General features: G+C 33.5%; 1 protein-coding gene across 1 annotated transcript; it reads right to left on the reverse strand.

Annotated features, from left to right (window-relative positions):
- Positions 1–19,274: 19,274 nt before the first annotated feature.
- LOC146139041 (uncharacterized) lies at positions 19,275–21,622 on the reverse strand. The gene is made up of 4 exons (XM_083392252.1): positions 21,426–21,622; positions 20,620–20,663; positions 19,651–19,774; positions 19,275–19,341 (listed from the first exon to the last, which is right to left on the reverse strand). The coding sequence occupies exons 1-4, from the start codon at positions 21,596–21,598 to the stop codon at positions 19,329–19,331; spliced, it is 354 nt and encodes a 117-aa protein (XP_083248378.1). The 5' UTR covers positions 21,599–21,622; the 3' UTR covers positions 19,275–19,328.
- Positions 21,623–23,724: the final 2,102 nt, after the last annotated feature.

Here is a 23,724-nt window from a genome sequence, read left to right on the forward strand (position 1 = left end):
GTCAGATATTTCGCGTACTTTATTATTTCTTTCATGTCACTTGTCATTGATTTCAAATTTACCGAGAGTACATTTTTTGTGTTGACACGATATTTTATTGTTATCGCGTTCGCATGCACAGTGGGGCCTTACGCTGCAAGAAATTGCACAATGGACCACCTTAGATGTTGACAGCCACTTATTTTTTATGGCTTGCAGATCACAAAAAACGTTCATTTAGAAAACGAAGAAATGGCTAAGACTTCTATAGAGATATATAAAAACGGTGGTAAAATTGGCGCAGAAAAAGAAGTATTGATTTTTCAAAATACCTCCGACGTAGGTTAGGTAACCACTTTAGCAGAAACAGCGAGCATTTTGTGGGAACACACAATAAAACCTACAAAGAAACAATATCCAAATAAGAGTATCTACAAAAACATAGTATTAAGACCAGCGACATAATAAAGCCAACTACGCAGTAATATTTAAATCGCCTAAATAAGACCTAAATGGTCAAAATAACGCCTTAAACTGCAGATAGAGGGTTTTGGACGATCGGGGGCCATGGGTCTGGCACTGGCCGTTTTGGTGTCGACGTTTAGGCGCATTTGTTGGAGCCTGTTTAGATTTAAGGGGCCCAAAACAGTTGTAGGGGCCTCATTCTGGTAATTTCGGTGTTATTCCGACTGGTTACGGTCTAACTTCGATTTTAGACGTTCTTATATATTAGTCGCATTTGTTTCTTATTCCCAACTGCGTTCTATTCTGACGTTGATGTTGTGCTAAATATCACTGGAATCCCAATAAATAGGTTCATTTTGATAAGCAGTCAGTCTGCTATTTGTTGGGCTTTGATTAACCGACACACTTTCTAAAATGCAACTTTTTTAATTGGATAAAAGCAATAAGTGAAAAGAAAGCCGTGCTGTATTAAAGGCCGGCAGAACAAGATATTGGACTATTATATTTCACTGTCTTAACACCAAAACAACGATAACCTGCAGCTTCTGTCAACCTTTCCTTGCAGTTTTTGAAAACCCTTCAGCATTTGGAGGCTGACTGAAAGCAAATTGTGCCTTAGGAAGCAAACGCGTGAACTGACGAGAAGTGCTGACTGAAAAAGAAAATGTGTTAATCCAAACACAGTGGTCGAAATGGAAAAATATGATTTAATATCTGTTTTACAAATACCAAAGCCTATAGAGAACTTTTTGGAACATTTGAATATATGTTTAGATTTTATTTAAAACGTCCAAAATGTTACTTTATCTTGTATATGGGTTTTATATTTATTCCACGTCTTACTACAACCTCCAACCATTACGCTCTAGTTTTTTTTTTGTTGTGTTCAACTTCGAGCATTCGAGCGGTCCATTGTGTTGCAACAAAACAAACACCCTTTACATTTACAGCTGTTGTTTGTAATTAGGACAGCACTTGAATGTTGCTATTTGTTAAGTTCGAACTCTGCTCTTATTTGCTTGGTTTAGATTTTTGCTTTTTTTTTTAAGTTGTGCATTTTAAAACTACAGGCTGTAATTTGTGTTTTATCACTAAACACGGTATTTAGGGCCAAATTACCACCTTTGGATAACACAATTTTATTTTTGTTCTTTATTAAACGTCAGGTGCATAACGTTATTACGTCATAATTCATTACGCGCCGCTGATATTCTGTTTTTAAATTTATGTCAGAAACGCTTTTAATAGACACCCCTAGTGGCTGTTTTAGAGATTATGGATTCTTATTGTTTTTTGTGCCTTTCTTGTTTTTACGAAGAATTGAATATTTTGTAAAAACAATCATTTCTGTCTAAAAATACCTTTAATTAGCGTGGCCTTATCTGTGCAAATGCTAACAACTTATTTTCAACGAAATTACTTGTTCATGCGTTTTACTACTTTTAGAAAATTCAAGCACAAAATGTTGGTTTTAGCACAATTTTATTGATGACAGCAAAACACGGTTTATTTTGTTGCTCTTTGTGATCTGGAAGCAGGAATCTGAAAAAGAAAGTTGTGTCAACGTTGTCCAGGCTTTGCAATGACAGAATTAAATAAATCAGGTGCTTCATTTTCTACTTTGTTCTGATGAAGCACGGTTGTGCAAAAGCTTGTCGAGAATCGATACAATTGTCTTTATATAGTGTCACCTGATTGCCGTATTTAGAATTAGACAAATGCGACATTTACAAAGATATAGCAGAATTGAATACAAAGTTTTAACAAAAATATCGAAGCCATTATATTCAATGAAATAGCCATAATTAAAATTACTAAGAAACCCCCTGGGTTTAAAAGATGCGAAATTATTTTTGATAAATAATGCATTTTTTAGGTAATGAAGCCAGAAAACATTTTTTTACTTCGTTCTTACCTCTTCCATTTTACTCCAGCTCCGGAGCTTGGACTTCATCCAAGTCGTTTTCAAGATCTTCAAAATCCGCATCTTTCATGAATTCCTCATCTCCATGGTGATCATTCACTTCTTCATTTCCGTCATTTTCTGGGAAATAAATTTAGAGTAAAATTGATTTACTAGGCGAAAAACTTGCTCTTTTTGGACTTCTACTTGTAAAAACGACAGTTTTAGTCAAAAGCATTTAAAATGAAAGAAAAAAATTAGAAATATGTTGAATCTTATAAACTAAAACTATAATTTGGAACATAATGGTTCTATTAAGACGCAGTAAGGATGTCAAATCCTTCCCGGTATCATTTTAAATGAAAAAATATATATTCAGAAATTCAATGATATTTGAAATGTTCAAAATTATACCTACTTGTGATAAATAAAGAAAAACTGATCGTGTTAAAATATTAATATTTCATAAAAAATCTTGATAATGATAGTTGCATTTCACTTGCAAAAATATATAAGGTAACATATTAGGCGGTTCACCATTTATTCTTATGATGGCTGGGTACAATAAAAACATGTTAAGTTTACAATATCAAACAATTGCGAATAATTCTATGACTTTTGAGGGTAGTCCCCATATTGTACTTTTATGCATTGTATTTTTTTTAAAGAAATAACGCCAACATTTTGTAATTTTAGTCCTAAACATCCGCTAATGGCAAAACACGTTTTCAAGCAATAAACTTCAATGTGAAGCGATCTCAACGAACCTTGTTCATTTTCTTCAGCTGTGTCTCCATAGGATCGACGCCTGGAAGTGAAAATAGAACAAGTTAACTTGCAACACAAATGCCAAAGGTTTAGGTGAAAAATTTTTCGTCGGTTGGGTTCTTTTTGTGACCCAACTTATAAATATTGTTACAATAAACAAAGTTTATTCTTTTAAAGCATTTTGTGCTCGTAAGAAGGCAAGTGCTTTATACATTTAACAAGCATTCTGTCACGACATAATTTATGTAAGCCTGGAATATTTTAACATCGCTTCATATTTTTAAATAATAATATTATTAGTTGAACAAGTGGTTAAACAAGTCAAACTTGTTTGGAGATATTATTAAATGTGACAGGTAAATTTATAACATAGGCCCAAAGACACAAGGCTTTATTAAACATTAGTTTGTTTTTGTATTGCGCACAGGTTTATGTCGACCATACGCTTTTTCGAAATTTATTTATTATATTTTCAATACGACGCAAGTGGAAAAGATTCGACAACCACAGATATAAATCAATATTTCAATTTAGCCTTCATAAAAAACGCTGTTCGTAAGGTCAGGAATACATTATCTGAAGCACAATGGTTGGAGGTTTTAGTTAGACCTGGTAGGAATATCCTCATATATCTGATGTTGAAAACAAATGGGAAAATGCTCGAAACGTTTTAACTGCTGCCTACTTCTGTACGTAGCCTACACAGAAAGCCATTGCAGACTCACCAAATCTGTTGATCAATGATGCAAGCAGAGCAGACTAGAAAAACAACTAGCCTGCAGTGAGGTTCGAACTCACGACCTCGGTCATACCGGGCCGTCGCTCTACCAACTGAGCTACACAGGTTCAGCGGGTAGAAGGTTGAGAAATAGCCATTCGCCGGTGCTACTTCTGTATGGACTTTAGTTTTCAGTAGAAACAGAGTGGCCCAAATAATAGATAAAAGATTCATTCTTTTATTAGCAAACGTTTCGGCAATTTATTTTGTTATCATCAGTGCAGTAAGTCACTTTTTTTTTTTATAAACTTAAACGCCAACCGACCTGCAGAAAAATCGGCGTCGTCTGTAGTGAATGAACCTTCTCCTGAAATAAATGGTTCTCCTTCTTCTTCTTCGACGTCGTCGTCGTCGTCTCCCCCAGGCGTCGCTAAAGTCGACCACGAGCAGAAAAAGCAGGAAAAGGGCAAGAAATGTCGAGCTCTTCATCTGTAAGTAAAGTTTAAAGAGTTACTAATTGTGGTAAACCTTTTCAAAAGTGCTGAAAGGTTAAGACATTTATTTAGTAATAATGTTAAAATTGTTGACTGTTTCTATAACAATAAACCAAATGTTTTAGTGCCAATTTAAAACCCTTCTATTTAACGATTATAATGTTTTTTATTTTGAATTTAAATTATTTTATTTGTAAAGTCAATGTTTTCGAAATTTTTTTAAGTTGAAAAAAATTGAGATATTAATAACATTTACCACCGCCAGCCAATTTACGGCTTGAATTTAAAGAAATAAAGCAAAAACCTGTGTTATTTATAAACAACAAAAAAAGAATTGTTTACTGCAAGAAAGCCATAATTGTCAAATTAGGAAAAACATGATTTTTAATCACGAAGTACAAAATATTTTTAACCTTAACCTATTTACATGTAATCTTGCAAAGAGCGCGAAATGTTAAATGAAATAGTTCCCCGAAAAAAATTTAACATCACACGAGCAAAAATAAATCGTTTCAAATTGCAATCACTTGTTTATGCATAGTTTTTAAAGCTTACGCAAAGTTTCATAAACTAGTTTACGGCATAATTTTTTGCAAAGACAATGCAAAAAAAAAATACAAAATAATAAAAAAAATAGTAAACGCAAGCGTTTCTCCTGACCGAACCCACTCACCTTAAGCAGTTGCGATGCAGAGTTGTGTGATTAACATTTCATCCAAGCTCGCTTAAATACAATTTGAAGGAAGAGTTTGTCAAACTCATCAAACTAACAACAATTGAGATAAAACTTTAGCGCATCTCGGAATGAATTTGTCAACTAATATGGAATAGATGTCGTCTAAAGAACTAAAAATCTTCAAATCAACTTAAAAATCAGCGGAAACATTTGAAAGCGCTTAGAATGAAAATATCAAAACGTTTAAGACAGTCTCCGCTTTTCCATTGTAATTAAGAATCAAACTATTATCCATTTTAATCTAAACGTTTGATTGCAAGCAGCTATGGGTTTTTTGGGGTATTCAGCTGCCAATCACATCTTCGAATAACGCTGAGCTAATAAGGAATTGAATGAACGGCTTCAATCAAACATAACCATACGGGTTTTGTAGCTGCTTAGGTTTTGCCAACTGCCATTCACTTGTCGAATTTATTTTGAATCTATCAAAACTATTTTCATTCATTTGGCAAAGCTTGCTTGCGTGGTATTTCTAACTGAACAGCCAAATGTCAAATGCATCCTTTGTTTTTTGACCTTGTGAAAAGTATTGAGTCAATAGACAAGTTAAATACAATAAACGCATGAAACTTCTGTCGGCGTATTATTCTCTATGTAATTTAAATACGATTCATTCCTTACAACATTTTTTAATGCGAATAGAACCACTACCAGGGGGCAGCTGACTCGATGTACCTAACGGTCTTTCGCTGCCCCCTGGGAACTCAGAACCGTGATTTACGTAGCGGTGTGTTGTTTTATTGTTTCCTTTTGCGTTTGATATTCCGAATAAATACATTTATCTATCTTCTACAGCAGTGATCGGCAAGCTGTAGGCCGCGAGCCAAATGTGGACCTTAATTAGGCCATTATAAGTTGGCTGCGAGTTGTATTTTATGTAATTGTGGGCCGCGTGATAGCCGCATATTTATTTTGGGTATAATAAAAGCTGGTGTTGCACAAAGTTCTTATCTTGGCTCATTGTTGCATTACTGAACCGCCATTCCACGCAGTCAAATTACGCCGTGACCGCCTATGTATTTTCATGTGCAAAGTGAGTTGGTCGGCTAATCACATGTTAAGACAAAAATCAAAAACGTACATCACATTGCTTTTTCCAACAACTTCCACCAGATTTTGATTAAGTATTATCAAAGATTATTGTGAATCATTTTCTAGCAGTTACTCAGTAAACCTAGCTCTTGTATTCAGCCCAAGTTATTTTGACACTTTTAGTGTAAACTTTCGCAATTTGTCCATTAACTTTTTTTAAACTAGACCTTATGATGGCTTAAAGCAGTGTCTAGCGTTTGGTGTGCTGGGTTATATCAGGTTTTTCTGTTTTTTATTAATGTAAAATTTAATTATAAGCAAAGTTAGAAGAATAATTAGTAAGATTACTTATAACCGCGTACGAAATAATCCAGGTGTTGCCTTTTCATAAATTTCTTAATATCAAAAAACTTTCTTCAAATCTATGTTACGTCCAATCGCGGAAAGTCATATTTCGAAAAGTTTTAAAAGCGAATAACGCATCTAAAAATGTATTTCCAAGTATTTTACCAAAGCAGCAAGGGCGTCATAACATGCGATTAAAACCTTTTAAATACAGCTGTAAAATGATAGTTATTTTTGTCCTTATTATTATCGCATCTGCTGGCAAAATATTTCAGGGAGGCTATAAACCAAAAAAAAATTAAAAAAAAATTAAAATATAATAAAGTATACTACGTTGATATTTGCGCCTTTGGCCACTTTCACCATAAGACACTTCTTATTGTATGGACTACCTGGGATATTAGCTCACGTCTCCAAGGTCTTTGTTGAGCTCTGTTAGTGTGCCGCGCGTAAAAAAAGGTTGCAGAGCGGTGCTTTAAAAAATAGTTCGAAAACGTATTTGCACGCTTAAATCTTTTGTCTTTTAATGACACCAGGGGTCGGCAACCTTTTGGCCAAAACGAAACTCGGAAAGATCTCTGCGGGCCGCAAAACATGATTGTAATAGTTAACTAAGAATTGTGTTATTTTCATGTTAAAACAACTGTGAATCAGGCGGACGGTTCGTTTTTGTACTTAAAACGATTTTAATTACGTTAAGGAGGCGCTAAAGTGTTGGCGCAAATAAAAAAAGCGTTTGTTTGATTTAAAATGTGAGTCCACACTTCGTCATCCATATTACTAACCCCTGGCGAGCGAAGCGAGCGCAATTTTTTTGGGTAATTTTGGGTTCAATTTCTTGCAAGTTTTTATTATATTGCCGAAAATAAAAAAAATGTTAAAAAATATATGTCCAATATTTTGAATACGTTTTCCGTTTTTCCGTGACGCACTTGGCAGCTTTTCACGGCGCAACGGTAAAGAAGCGCTGATCTAGTAAACACAGCGTAGGTAGAATGTTGATTTGCGCGAAGCGCGAATATTTTTTGCACTTACGTAGTTAAAATAGTCAAAAAGTATGTGAAATAGACTCGTGTCTAATTTGTCAAAGAGGCGGCGGGCCGGATGAATTACATCGGCGGGGATCCGGCCCGCGGCCGTAGGTTGGCGACCCCTGTTCTACATCTTATAAAATTTTTTATTGCCAGTTAACTGTCCAATAAAAAGGGTATTAAAATTAGAACCAGGAGTGAAACTGTAATAAATTCTTACCGAGAACGCACAAAAATAAACTTGTTAGAATCACGTCACATTGGACGTCTACAGCAAGTAACTTTAGAAAACCTCAGGCTATCATTCGATGCACAATTATATTACTGGAATCTTAATTTAAATACATTCAAGGAGTTGGCGGGATGGCCTGGTACAAAAGTGAACATTTTTTCACCGGTACGGTGTATCTGCATCCTTTCTTTTTAGCAAAAAAGTACAAAGTACTAACTATAGGTTTCATTTTTCAAATGTGCTGTCCGCAATCTTCTCTAATACGCCGTTTCGGCTTGCTTTTTCACTGATTAGAATTAAGCTGATTTAATTATCTAGATGACCTTAAAAAGTTTTGCTATAGTGCTTTAAGATAATCGAAACCTAGAACTGAGACCGCCTACAAACATCTATATTTCCTGTATAAATCGAATGTCTTGTTGAAAGCCTTCTAATTAGCTTTTCCTGTTTTGGTTACAAAAACAACACAGATGTTTTATATCGGTTTGTTTTATTTGCAACAAATTACAACGAATCTTGATGCAATTCAAAGATTGAATCTGAAATAAGAAAATTAGATTAGTTTTGCACAATTTTAAAATAATAACTTAAAAATGGAAGCAAACTATTTTTTAAAACAAATATTTTAACGTAAGACTGTTAAATATGAATATAAGTCCATAAATTGAGAAATGCAGATGCACATATATTTTTAATAGTTTTTTTTGCTAACAGCAATTCTTCTTAACATTTTGCAGCACCCCAAATTTCACGCGTAAATTGTTATAAGTTTTTGGTGCCAAGGCAACGCAAAAAAAATATGGGACTTAAATTTAAGATACGAAGTTATATTGTTGCTTTAACATCCAAGACAGGGGTCATGAAACTTGTGTTTGAAAAGAGCTTTAACATATCACGATCGCGGGTCGGATATAAACACCTGATGGTTTCTACTTTGTTCCGATGAATCACGGTTGTGCGAAAGCTTGTCGAGAATCGATACAATTGTCTTTATATAGTGTCACCTGATTACCCTATTTAGAATTAGACAAATGCGACATTTACAAAGATATAGCAGAATTGAATACAAAGTTTTAACAAAAATACCGAAGTCATGATATTCGATAAAATAGACAATACCATAATTTCAATTACTAAGAAACCCTTTAAATTGGGTTTAAAAAATGCGAAATAATTTCTGATAAATAATGCATTTTTTAGGTAATGAAGCCAGAAAACATTTTTTTACTTCGTTCTAACCTCTTCCATTTTACTCCAGCTCCGGAGCTTGGACTTCATCCAAGTCGTTTTCAAGATCTTCAAAATCCGCATCTTTTGTAAATTCCTCATCTCCATGGTGATCATTCACTTCTTCATTTCCGTCATTTTCTGGGAAATAAATTTAGAGTAAAATTGATTTTAGGTGAAAAACTTGCTTCTTTCTGGCCTTTACTTAAAAAAAATTTGGAACATATTGGTTCTAGTAAGACGTACAAAGCCTATTCATAAGTAGGTAAAATTGTGAACATTTTGGGATCATTTTAAATAAAAACATATTCAGATTTTCAAAATATATTTCGATTGTTCAAAATTATACCTACTTCTGATAAAAACAAAACTGATAGGATTAGAATAATAATGTTTTATTAAAAAATAATCTTTACAATAATAGTTAAAATAAGACGAAGTAGCATATTTGGCAGTTTAACATTTATGCTAATGATATCTGTTGTACTGTTGTTAAGAAAATACATGTGTCTCACAACCAATTGTGAATAATTCTATAGATTTTTACTGGAGGCTCCATAGTTTGTTTTTGAGTATATGTTATTTATTTTTTTAAAAAAAGAACGCCAACATTTTGTAATTTTTAGTCCAAATTATGCTTAACATTCGGTAGTTGTTTAAAGCCACAGCAAATAAAAACAAATCTATTTATTGTGAAGCGAAACCGACCCCGTTCATTTTCTTCAGTTGTGTCTCCGTAATATCGACGTCTGTTAAAAATAAAGTAAAAAGTAAAATGACAGGTTGAGGAGTCTTCTTCCACCATCCATAGCACGTCAAAGGTTTAGCTAAAAAAACATTTTGTGTCAACTGACTAATAAATACTGTCACAATAAACAAAGCATATTTATATTGTTTATTTTTAAAGGCATTTCGTGCTCGTACGAACGCAAGTATTTTTTTTACTTTTATAAGCATTCTGCGGCAGCACAATTAAAGTAAGCCTGAAATATTTAACTCAACATAGCTAATTATTTTACCTAATAACTTAGAGATTTTAAGTATATTTAATATTCATTCAATTCGATACAAGCTCCCCCCCTATAAAGAATGGCGGAAGTTCGAAAATACATTATTTGGAGCACAATGGTTAGAGGTTTTAGTGAAAACTCCAGGCTGCTTTAGCACTAATGGAGATATATTTGAAACGTTTAAAATGCTTTTCGTTCTGTATGGGCTTTAATATTCAAACATATTTTAGTTTGTTAGGTTTCCGTTAAAGTATTCGCCAACCACCTGCAGAAATGGCGTCTTCTGTAGTAAATGAACCTTCTCCTGTAATAAATATGTCTCCTTCTTCTTCTTCGGCGCCGACGTCTCCAAAAGAAAGAGTCGCTAAAGTCGACCACGAGCAGGAAAAGCAGGAAAAGGGCAAGAAATGTCGAGCTCTTCATCTCTAAGTCAATTAAAGAGTTACTGGTTGTGTTAAACAACTTAAAATAAAGTAAAAAGTTGAGATCTTTATATAGTAATAATGTTTGCGTTTGTTGAATGTTTATATAACAATAAAACAAATGTTATAGTGCTCAATGTGTAGGCTTTTGTAACAGCAATATAAATGGTTTATTTTGGTTAGTTAAAACCATTAAATTATTAAGTAACATTCACCACCGCCAGAAAACTTACAACTTTTCATTTAGACTTTTAAAGTAGAGCAGAGGCCTGTGTTATTTAACAATACAAAAGAAGACTCGTCTACTGCGAGACAAAAGTCACAGTTGTTAAATTAAGAGCAACATGTTTTCTAATCACGAAAGTCTAAATATTTTTAACCTTAACCTATTTCCAATATAATTTTTGAAATAGCTTCCCGAAAAAATGTTATAACATGAATCAAACCGAAATAACCCTTTTAAAATTGCACTTACTTATATATGCGTAGTTTATGTTTTACAGCTTACGAAATAAATTATAAACTAGTTTACGGCATAAATTCTTGCAACGTAATGCAAAAATAAAATACAATATAATAAAAACATAATTTTGACCGAACCCACTCACCTTAAGCAGTTGCGATGCAGAGTTGTGTGATTTTCATTTCACCCAAGCTCGCTTAAATACAATTTGAAGGAAGAGTTTGTCAAACGAATCAAATAAAAAATAAGTGAAATAAAAAGTTAGTTTCCAAGTTGAGATAAAACTTTAGCTTCTCGAATTGATTTGTCACCTATTAGCGTTTAATGTGCCATTGAATGGAGTTCATTGTAACTTCTAATGAATTCAGTTCTTTAAATCAACTAAAAAATCAGCGGAAACATTTGAAAGCGCTAAGAATAGAAAATATCAAAACGATTAAGGCAGTCTTCGCTTTTTTATTGTAATTAAAAATTAAAACTATAATTCCTTTCAAAGCAGCAATCTAAACGTTTGATTGCAAGCAGCTATGGGTTTATTTGGGTATTCTGCTTTCAATCAAATCTCGAAATGGCGCAGAAACTAATAAGGAATTGAATGAACGGCTTCAATCAAACAAAACCATACGGGTTTAGCGGCTGTTTAGCTTTTGCCAACTGCCATTCACTTGTCGAACTTATTTTGAATCTATCAAAACTATTTTCATTCATTTGGCAAAGTTTGCTTGCGTGGTATTTCTAACTGAACAGCCAAATGTCAAATGCATCCTTTGGTTTTTGACTTTATGAAAATAATGGAGTCAATCAAGTCGTTAAAATTTAATTAACAAATCGGCAAACTGTGGGATGCGGGCAAAATACGAACCTTTTGCGCCATTTTTAGTAGGCCGTGATCTAATTTTTTATTTAATAATTAGTAGAATTACTACTGACCTTGTGCAATATTACAGGTGTAACTTTTTATAGATTTCCTAATATTAAAAAAAATATTTAAACCTACGTTACCCTCAATTGCTAAAAAGCGAAAACGACCGCATACCATGCGATTGAAACTGATTAAACACAACTGAAAAAGATTAGCATTTTTCTGTCCTACAGCTCGCGTTCCATTAAATAATATTTGCTGCTGTTCGAAACAGTTATCAGGTTCATTAGCTTTGCTATATGAAAAAATATTTTTCAGGACTTTAAGAAGCCGAAGATATTTTAGGGTAGAACATAAAATTGAGAGATAAGGGAATATACAAAGTTTTTATTTGCGCGCCTTTAATCATAAGATTCTTTTCATGCCATGGACTACTTGAATATTTTCTCATGGTCCACGGTCGAATGATTTACATTTCGCAAGTGGAAAAGGAAGCAAGTCTAAAATCTCAAAAAAAATCTCTAAAAAAACGCACTGGTTTAAAGGCCTGAAATAGTTCGTAAACATTATTTGTTCTGTTGATTTCCTGTTGATTTGCGACTGACAGTTTCTCGCCTTTTAATGATTCTCTACTGCATATAACCACTAATGAGAACTAACTAATCCGCTCCAATTAATACCACCTTAAAATATTTCCCTATTGCTTTAAATTGCAACCTAGAACTGAGACCGTAGTAACATCTAATTTTACTGTCTTAAAATAAATAGCTTGCTGGAAGCATTTTGCCCAGCTTTTCCTGCTTTGGGTTTAAAGCTTTAAAAAGACACAGATATATTATCTCGGTTTGCTTTATTTGCAACAAATTACAACGAATCTTGATGCACTTAACTGGTTGAACCTGAAACAAGAAAATTATATTAGTTTTGCACAATTTTAAAATAATTACTTAAAAATGTAAGAGAAATGGTTTGAAAACAAAGCTTTTAAATTAAGACTGTTTAATATGAATATAACTCCATGAATTAAGGTGCGTAATGCAGTTACACATTTATTTTTCGTGTTTGGCTTACAGTCATGCTTCCTAACATACCACAGCAACTCAAAAGTTTACATTTTTATTCGCATTTTTTGGAGGAACTAATCGTGCAATTGACTAGATGGCGTAATTGGAAACTTTAAAGCATAAAGTCTTAAAATGTAGGAAACTTTAGCTTACGGTTTCTCATGTCACTTTCTAGCAATTTAACAGAAACTATAATAAATAGTTAAATTAACATTAAAGTCATCATCACTTTTTCAAAAGCAATTATCATGCAGGTATGGGACTTTGAATTGAAGATACGAAGGTTTATTGTTGCTTTTATTTGATTTTTAAGGTTAAGTAAAAACTGCGTACAACATCAGACAAACCCGTTTCAATTTAAATTGCTTACTATTCAAACTGCGATAAAAACCAAGATATTTTGCGAATTCTGCTTAAATTTTTCGTGGTTTAACCTCAACTGCAAGAATTACCGATCGCGGGCTCGATGTAAATATTTTGGTCCAACTTTATTAACTTAATTATTGTTTATTAACTTAATTAACGAAGAAATATAAATAACAACATGCATTAAAAGCTGTAGTAAGCCTTAATAAATCGTCGTACAGTTTTAAATTTTATCAAAAATTAATTTTGAAATTGTATTCATCAACATTTCAACTCTATTCTATATTAAGAAAATATGCCGCGGGCCAGATTTAACCCACGGGCTTAAGTTTAGTGGCCCTCGATCTAAGACATTTGAATGACATTTTACATAATTTTAGCTCAATTTTTTTCTCCTCACCCATTTTACTCCAGTTCCGGAGCTTGCACTTCATCCATCTCTTTTTCAAGATCTTCAAAATCCGCATCTTTCAGGAAATCCTCATCTTCAGGATGTTCATTCATTTCCTCACTTTCATCGTTTTCTTAAAAACATCAAAATCAAAGAAAGTCGCAACTTTAAACAAAATTTTCGGCTTAAAGGAAAATTGTTTTAGCTTTAACTTCTTTAAAAATGCCTGTTTAACAAAAAATCCGAAAAATGTGGTGGTTTTGTAAACAGGAATATAATTCGCAGATGAGGTGTTGATCCGTTAACTTATAATTGTTGTAGAACTCCAAATGAAACGTCCAATATTAATTTAACATGAACAGTCCTTGTATAGATTTTAAGTCTTACGATAGTCTTATTCCACTATAGTGTTCTTAATAGTTACATTGAGTTTTGCCCAAGAGTGAAAAACTTAAGTGATTTAAGTTAAATACACAAACCAGCTAAAGGTTTATTTTAGTTTTTGCCACCTTGTTCGTTTTCTTCAGCTGTGTCTCCAAAGAATCGACGCCTGAAAAACAAAAGAAAAAGTATTAATTAATTCCTATACAACATAGCCCGAGATTTTTGGGCAAAATCCACATTGCTATTTGCGCTTTGGTGTCTATATAATCATAACAATAACAAAATTGTTTAAAAGATTTCTTAAGTTTTTTCAAAGCATAAGTAAAAAAATCTGGTTGGGGTAAATAATTTCAGTGTAAATATGTTTTTGATGTTTTGTAAAGTTTATATATATACATATAAATCAACCTATTTAATTTAGAACCCCCCCCCCCCCCCAAAAAAAAAAACAGCTTTAGCAAGATTAGAAAGCGCAATTAACTAAATTGCCGTTTTTTTATTTTAATTTTTTTCTTCATGCTTATTTATTGATTTAATTTTATATTTTCCAGTTTTAATATCTTATTTTTTTTTCTGGTTTCACCTGTAGCAGGAGAATCTGCGTCTGTAGATGAAGCGTCTTCTTCGGTGAATGATTCTTCTTCTGGAAACGATGCGTCGCCTTCTCCTTCTTCGCCACCAGGCGTCGCTAAAGTCCGCCACGAGCAGAAAAAGCAGGAAAAGTGCGAGAAATGTCGAGCTCTTCATCTATTAACAAAGTTTAAAGATTTACTTCGCTAGTTTTGGGAAACCCCCTAAAGGTTAATCGGTAGAAAATTTGAAATTTTCACAAATTTCGATCTAAAAAAACATTGATATCAACACCAAGTTGTTATTTAAAGTATGAAATTACTATCTTGGCTTCGTCAGCCACACGTTTTAGATGTTTTACTCACTACCGGTCAAACACAAATCAGTTATTTTTCTGGTTTATGCAAAACTCATGAAAATGCTTAATTGGTATTTTTGTCATTCAAAAAAACAAAGACCTAGTTATAGAAGTAGGATTTAGGATAATTGCAAATCACAAGCGAAAATATACAGCAAATGCTGTTCAATACATTTGTCTAAATCAGAGATACACAACTTTGCAAACCGAATAGCTGAACCTAATGCAATAAACTAGGCCTGGTTAATTCTAAAAGCTCGTGTATACGTATATTGCTCTAATAAAGATATATTACAGTTGAAATGTCGTTAAACATAATTTAAAACTAAATTGTTAAGATAATGTATCAATGAATGACAATTTCGAAAGGCTGACTAAAATTTGTTAAAGTTTGTAAATAATTTCAGTGCATTTTTAACCGAATATAACTTGAAAAAATTTTGAAAAAAATTTGATAACTTTTATTAGGACTGCCCCTATTTTCTTAATGCAAAGATTTCATTGTAGGCTAATCATATTGCGTATGTACAGTTTATGTTTTACCGCTTATGAAAAATTTCTTAACCCAGTTTACGACCTAAATTATTGCATCGACATTGTAAAAATAAAATAAAAAAACGCATAAAGCCTTATTTCAAGCAACAAGAGCAAACGCAAGCGTTTCTTCTGACCAAATCCACTCACCTTAAGCAGTTGTGATGCAGAGTTGTGTGATTAACATTTCATCCAAGCTCGCTTAAATACAACTTTGAAGGAAGAGTTTGTCAAACTCATCAAACTAACAACAATTGAGATAAAAAACTTCAGCATCTAGAATGGGTATCATTGTAATTTCAAAAAGAACCTTTTGTTAAGGAACAAATCTCAAATTAGCGGAAAGAGTCAGGAGACCGAAGATAGACAAACAGAACATGAATACGTTTAACACAGAACCAGGCTTCTTACAAAATCACACTATTGTTAGTTTTCCAAGCAGACATCTGTGTGTTGGCGAATCGTGAGGAATCGACGCTTCCTTAAAGTATTAAGCTGTCAATCAATCCGCCAAATAGCGCACAAACTAATAATGAATTGAATGGACGCCTTCAATAAAATATAACCATATGGTTTAGCGGCTATTCAGGTTCCAAAATGTATCCTTTAATTGTCGCTTGTATGGAATCATTTACTAAAAACACATAACAGACCTGAGCTAAGCAAACCCATTTTAAAATAATTATTTTGCTTTGTGTCAAATTAAAACACTGTTTCACAATAAAGCCACTAAAAAAACATAAAACATAGCATTTATTTTCTCACTTGCAAAGTGTTAAAACTGCCAATTGTCCACAATAGGGAGATCAAAATAAAAAATTGAATAGAAAATAATATTTACAGAAGAATCATCTATAAAACCGTAACATTTGGACCCGACAAAATAAAGTTAAACACGCTGTAATATATTTACCAAAAAATAATCTAAAATCGTCTGACTAAGACCTAAACCCGTCGGAATAAGTCCTAATTTATTTAATAAGGCCTAAAACGCAAAAAATAAAGCATGAAGCTGTAGAGGGTGTGGGACGAACGGCTTTGATATCAATGTTTTGGCGCCTAAGGTCTGGTTTTATCCCTAACTGTGTTATATTAAGACGACGATGCTGTACAAATTACAGACTGAAATGAAGCACTTCCAATACGGCACCAAACGCGTGTATTAAGTTGCCTTGTGCTAGTAAGTTAACTGATAATCAAACTTACATTGGTATGTTTTCTACAGATTTCTGTCACTTGGGGCTGGTTTTAATCAAATGACCTCGCCGTTTTGCGTTATTCAAGACAATTTGGAAAATAACGAAACTGTAACTAAAGTAAAAGCTATCCTGGGATTTCTAAATTAATGAGGGACGAACGATTTCCGTTGTCTAACGCATGCACAATTAAAAAAGTTTTTGTTAATAAAACTATTTTCAAAGGGTAAGGGTTAGTAGACATGGATGGTTGGACATAAATTGTGTGTCAAACTTTTCGGCCTCGTTCAGTTTTAATATAAGGAAATACAAAATATATTTTAAGTTAATAAAGTTGGACCAAACATGTAATAGGTTCTTTAAAATGCTGGTATAGTTTAAGACTTAATATTGATTCGTCGTTTCTTTGTATTGGAAGGCATAATGTGTTATAGAGATAACGCACTGAAATAGGTTAAAGTGAAACCTATGCTGGGATTTATGAGGAAACTACGATTTCCATCGACCACACCTCATAAAAGTTTGTAACCTTAAAATAACGCGCTCCAAATCTCAGTCTGTTTTTTTAATTAAATTAATTTCAAATTTATTTAAAACTGTTTTGCATCCGATAAAGGTATTTGCATCAATGTACAACTGAGTTAATGACTTTGGTTTGATTTTACATTGTCATACCGAAAGAAAGAAAAGTACAATTTGTACCAGTGATTCCCAAATTGTGTGCCGCCTCGAAAAATTGTGTAAGACGAAACTTTTAGTAACTTCGAAAAAGAGAGTATTTATATTACCAATAGGCATACACGCAAGCATTGTAGACTTAAATACGCACTATTCATTACAAATTCATAATATTGAGACAATTATATAAAGTTTGTCGTGTGTTAAGGTCGAATGTGTCGTGTGTTAAGGTCGAGCTACAACAGTGTTGCTTGATAATACAACATTGTTGTTCTGTTAAAGTGTGCCGCCAAATAGCTCAGATATTTTAAGCATGCCGCGACCCAAAAAGTTTGGGAACCTCTGCTCTAGCGACAGGAAATTCTATTGTGTGGAATCGATGGTGCCTTTTTCGTGGCCTTATAAAAGCATTTGCGTGGCACTAACGTGGAAACCTGGCTTGTTATAATTATGATGCCATTTAAAATTCAGCTGTGTCAAACTTTTTTGCCATAAAATTAAAAAGCCTTAGTGCTGATACAATTATATTTAGTTGTTTACAAACGTTTCAAAAAGGTATGAGACATTGCCGAAACACGTCGTTTTTTTGCTTTGTTCATTATTGATCTAAAAAATAAAAAAAATATTTAACCAAATATATAGTGAGCTTCATAAAATGCTGGTATAGTTTAAATTTTATGAAAATTTAGTTTATAGATGGAATTGACACACGTTTCTGTTAATAACGGCCCGCCAACGCAAATTATGCGGCCCGGCGACCTATTTTACAAACTGAGGCCATTCCTATTTTTTTGGCTATTTCAACTAAGCAAAAGTAATTATTTATTTTCTTTGCTCTAAGCTTGCTCCTGCATCGGTGTAACTTGTGGTTAGACCACTTTTTAAATGCAAAGTACCTGGTTTTATCCCTGATTAACAGTCGTTGCGGTTGTTATAGCAAGATGCGTGTATAAAGTCTACACAGTTAAAATTAACGGCCCGCAAAGACCTTTTTTTGGTTTGGTTTTCACACGCGACTGGGAAAAGGTTGCCCAACCCTGGTTTAGTAAATGCCGCGCGCCAGGAAGTTGTTGCTTAATGCTTCACTCCTTCTAATGTGACAAAAGTTAACCATAGATTAATTATCCTGTTTAATCAGTTTTCGAACCCATATTATACAAGTGTAAGCAAAGTATTGCACAACAGCATAACTTGCCAGGGGTGATATTTTCTGTATAGTTGTATACACAAAGTACACATTTCGTTAATATTGATTCCTCGTTTCTCTGCATTGGAAGGCATAATGTGTTTAAGAGATACAACACACTAAAGCCAGAGAATTGCCCCTTATGCCACTCAAGTTGTTATTCGCCAGTCATTTAAACGAGTGGTTTTTAACCGGTGTGTACCAAAATATGCATGGGGTGCACCAGTACAAAAAGGTATGCAAGGGTGCATCACAAACTTTTAATGAAATTAACACTGAATGCTGTTTTATGATATACAATATTACTCGCAAGCAGCCTGCAGCCATTGTCGAATCCTTACTAACAGTGTGGAAACTTCGGCAGCTCTGCTCGGTTTAAATGACATAATGATATTGATATGCATAATGTTTTTCATATCGCTTTTTACCTCAGTTTACCTTTTAAGTAAACAGAGTGCATGAGTTTGTCACAACAACTTTATGGGTTTACCAAAATAAAAAAGGTGGAAGAGCACTGATTTTAACGATAAGCTTACTGCGTTTGTTTTGCAATTACACTTATTAAAGCCTGTCTCCAACAAAACATAACTGGCATTGCTTTAAATATCGATATAAGAGTTTTATTTTTGATATTTCAGTTTATTATTTCTGTAAAATTAGCAACTCACAAACCACGTCTGAAATCCTATTTTGGATCAGCATAGATACCAGCCTATTATCGGGCGAGTATCGATACCACCCTACTATCGGACGAGTATCGATACCACCCTAGTATCGGACGAGTATCGATACAACCATTCTAAGTTTCTCACATTGTAGCGTTACTTTATTTTAAGGCTTCCAGCAAAGACACAAATATGTTTCATCTCAAAATGCTTTTATTTGCAACGAATTACCACGAACCTTGATGCACTTCACTCATTGAACCTGAAAGGAAAATAGTTTTGTAGAACGAAGTATGAAGACTTTAAATACATTAAGTTTATTTTAAAAAGGACAAAAGCAAACGTTTGATTCGAGTTTTAAAGGAAAAATGAATATTAATGGCCACTACAACGCAGGTATGGATACATGTTGAGACGGTTTTAAAAAAAACTGTGCAAAGACCTTTTGGATTTTATTTTTTTTTATATTATTATATTTCTTATTTTTTACCTTTTCTTTTTTGAAATGTTTTTTATTTCTTAATTTCTTTATTTTCTATTTTTAAATGTTTTGTGTTTTTTTGGTTCTCACCCATTTTCATCTTGCTCTGGAATCAAATTCTCATCCAGGATATTTTCAAGATCTTCAAAATCCGCATCTTTTATGAAATCCTCATCCCCATGGTGATCATTCACTTCTTCATTTCCATCATTTTCTAAAAAAGTTGGTTATTTTTTAAAATTCGCGTCTAAAACTGACGTAAAACGTATTATGATATAGAAAAGCGGTTAGAACAAAAAAAAATGGTATTTAATGGTAAAAAGTAATAAAAGTAAACGATTTAGGGTAAAAAGTAATTTTCATGGTAGACCTTATTGTTTTTTTTACTTACAACTGGATAAAACTTTACATTATTATTAAATAAGGTCACATTCAAACAACTAAAAATGTGGTCACGGGTGCGTTATTATTGTTCCTTAAACACTAAAAATAAAAAAATGAAAAATAGGCGAATGTACTAAAAGTACCAGGATATATGGATATCTGCTTCTATGCAACTAGGTTATCTGGAAAATGATAACTAGAGTGGTTCTAACATTTGAAAAGAACGTTTTCTTCTTCAGGTAAGAGCAACAATGGTATAAAGTATGGCACTTTTGTTTTCAATAAAAGACAAGAAAATTTTTATAATTTTGTCACAAAATGTTGATTATTAGTTACTTTGGTAGTTTCGCTGCTCGTCCGATACATAGGGCGATACCGTTGCTGATTCGATAACAAATTACAAGAATTTCAGGCGTGATTTGCGATTAAACGCAGAAATTTTGCTGCTGAAACGTAAATCAGTCAAAAACCCCTTGGGTACCAACTGGAGGTAACTAAAAGTCTCAACACTGAGCTAATTTGGGCCAATAACCTGAAAATAGCTTTTATACGCTTCATTGTTTTTATTTTGTTTGTTAATAATGGCCTCATTTGACGTCAGATCGGACCGCGATACATTATTCGTAAAATATCGCAATGGAGTAAAACTATCGGACATCTTTAATTTCCACGAACCTTGTTCTTTTTCTTCCACTTCTGTGTCCCCGAAATATCGGCGCCTGAACAAAATTAACAATATTAAAGCAAATTAAACAACAAGTGTATGTGCAAGGTATAGACATATGTTTTATTTGCACGTTTGTAATGGTTTTAAAACAAAATGCAAAGAAACGAAGAAATCGTCCGCCACCCTAAACACGATCTTTATAATTTATACTGCGAAAAAAGAAATGCATGTTTATGCTGTTATTTGTTAAAATTGCATAAACTACAAAAGTCTATGTCGCGGTAACTGATGCTTAACAGCGTTTGTTTTGAATCTTTGCCCCAAATTTGTAATTTTATTGTTGCTTTTTTAAAAAGTGGATTGAAATAATTACAGTGGCGCACAGTGGTAATGCAATTGGAATCATTAACCTTCTTTGTAACTTTATAAGTTTCGTCATTGTAAGTTTTTTAACTTTTGGGAAGCGCGAAAAACTTGCTTTGGCGCAGGGATCCGTTAAAAGACCAAAAAATGTAGAAACGTTTTATGCCGAGAAACTAACATAAGTTTAATTGGACGTAATTTTAACCTAGCTGACAAAATATTTACAAAACTAGTAAAATACCTTCAGATTCTGTGAATTTAAGCTTGTATTTGACAACAAAGACCTAGCTTTGTTCGTCAAATAAAGTGTTATCATTTTAGAATAAAGCGAATTACTTTTATCTTCGGTACATTTCACTTATTTTTCCTATTATTTTAGGCATTTTTTGCTCGTTTTTCAAACTTTTTTGTTATTTACAAAAAAATTAAACTACAATCAGTGCAAACGAACCTGTAGCACCATCTGCGGCGGTAGTATAAGTATCTTCTCCTCAAGTAAATAGCTCTCCTCCTCAGAACAACTCTTCTTCTCCTTCTGCGACGACGTCTCCTCCACCAGGCGTCGCTAAAGTCGGCCACGAGCAGAAAAAGCAGGAAAAGGGCAAGAAATGTCGAGCTCTTCATCTGTAAGTGAATTAAAGAGTTACTGACTGTGTTAAACCACTGTAAGTTAAATCACTTTGAAAATGGCAAAAGTTAAACCGCTAAGAAATGTCGAGCTCTTCATCGGCAAGTGAGCTTTAAGGTAAACTTTTGTAAAGTGCCTCAAAACTTGTGCTTTGAAGATACAACGTAGACACATTTTTTACACTTTCGCTTTTAAATGAGCTTACGACAATAAATATGCTGCTGTTGCTACCAGAACAAAGCGTTGGAGAAAATAATTAAATGCGACAAATAATTAAGCAACTTACCTTTAGTTCCAACTCTTTAAATCCCAAACAAGTGAATTTTTGCAAGAAGTCACCCGACTTTTATCCTCTTTTCCGTAAAGTCCAATTTCCGTTCCCAATCCAACGCAGCGGAGGTGTTTCTTCCATCAGGCAACACTCCCACACGATTATCCTGCCGCTCAGGAAATACCTTCTTCCCGAGCCAGGAAAAAATATCCGAAGATTGTTTACTTTTAAAACTCCCATTGTTCGCTCACAAAGGAAAAGTAGGATGGCTAATAGTGTCAACACGGTTCGTTACGAACTGAAATTTGCTTCACCAATTGTTTTTTTTTTACGCTTGACTAAATATTTGTTTGGTCTAATGCGTATTTGCTTTATGTTAAAAGAAAACATATTTTAAGCCAGGGCTTAACAAATGGATTCATCAATGGGTTGCACAAGGTTTTAATAAACATTTTCATTGCCAGTGTTGTAAACATGTCATTTTGCAAAGGCCCAAGTGTTTTTAAACCTTTTGAGGCCGTGCACCATCAATAGTGGCTATTTAGTGCCGATGTGTGCAACCTGATTTAAATTTTAACCGAAAAAATTATCATAAAATTCTCGCTAGCTACAGATATTAAAGTGACATAAAGAGAGGGAAAAAAAACAGAAAGTCCCGGTAAAGTCATTTGCGAAATAACTTAAGTCCAAATCATGTCTGTTTAATACAAATCAAAAAACAGCTCTTCTGGTAACTTTAATTCTTGACCAACGTTCCGGCAACTTATGCAAGCCGCCTAAGTCTGTTTAAGTAAATAACAGGTCAAATCCAAGCCTTGTCACAAAAACAAGCTTTAAACTATTAAAGTTGGTAAACTCGTTTTATTATAAGAAATAACTCAATTAACAAAAACCCGACACACAGCAAGCACATTTTTGTGTGCAAAAATTCGGATAAATAAACAAACTTTATATAAAATGTCAAATGAAACCATTTAATTTTAACTCAATTGATTTGACAAACGACTTACGCGACCAATACCAACTCCGTCGCTGGTCAATAAATCCAATAGAATCAAAACTTTTCATCTAAAGTGGGTATTTTATCATATAAAAGGCTTATGTGTCAATTACCGAAATCTCGAGAAACGAAAAATATATACATTTTTGCATTTTAGTAAATCATTTGGCGCGAGGGTAAAGCCGACACTCCGTCAATGTTTTGCTGTATAAGTGAGTTTGTCCTGTAGTTACTTTGTACACAACAAATCAGTGCTTTGAAGTCGGTTAGCGATAACCCGAGTACGACTTAAACTAAATGTACGATTTCGAGTCCTGAGTCCGAGTCCGACTCTGCAACCTAATATTTCATTCTTTTACGCAACATTTTTTACGCAACGCAACTATGGTGGAAATTAAGCAATACACCCATTGAAGTGTTGTATCTTTTATCCACCCACAAAACGTTGGTGCAAAACATTCAGCATTTGTTATTCCAAATTTATAATTTACAGTTGGCAATTTACCTTTAGTTTCGAAGTTTGGTTCTGCGCATGCGCAAATCGAAATCGGGCCACTTTCAGTTATAATGTAAACACAAAAACGAACCACAACTAACTTGCATGGAATTTCAATATTTTTTGGAATTAATACAATATGAGATTCAAATCATTGTTTTAACAGGTACAGTATTTTACCTAATGTTTTCTATAGTTGTATAAATGCTATGATATACGAATAATAACATTTTCGTAAAGAGGCTTTGAATTTTTTGGGGATGGTATTGAACGAAATGCAGCGTTAAATTGTCATCTTTTTTACACCCCAGTAGGTTAGCTTTTTCGTCGTTTTTCTATGGTAATCTTACACAGT

The sequence above is a fragment of the Ascidiella aspersa genome, chromosome 6, assembly GCF_963924565.1.
Source record: "Ascidiella aspersa chromosome 6, kaAscAspe10.2, whole genome shotgun sequence".
In the NCBI taxonomy this organism is placed as follows: domain Eukaryota; kingdom Metazoa; phylum Chordata; class Ascidiacea; order Phlebobranchia; family Ascidiidae; genus Ascidiella; species Ascidiella aspersa.

What these genes read in the sequence shown, in the direction of transcription:
- LOC146139041 (XM_083392252.1), bottom strand. Translation starts at nt 21,598, where the DNA reads ATGAAGAGCTCGACATTTCTTGCCCTTTTCCTGCTTTTTCTGCTCGTG. An exon ending in CGCCGCAGATGGTGCTACAG is followed by an intron (nt 20,664 to 21,425) that starts GTTCGTTTGCAC and finishes AATTTTGTTCAG; the next exon opens with GCGCCGATATTTCGGGGACA. An exon ending in AGTGGAAGAAAAAGAACAAG is followed by an intron (nt 19,775 to 20,619) that starts GTTCGTGGAAAT and finishes CAACTTTTTTAG; the next exon opens with AAAATGATGGAAATGAAGAA.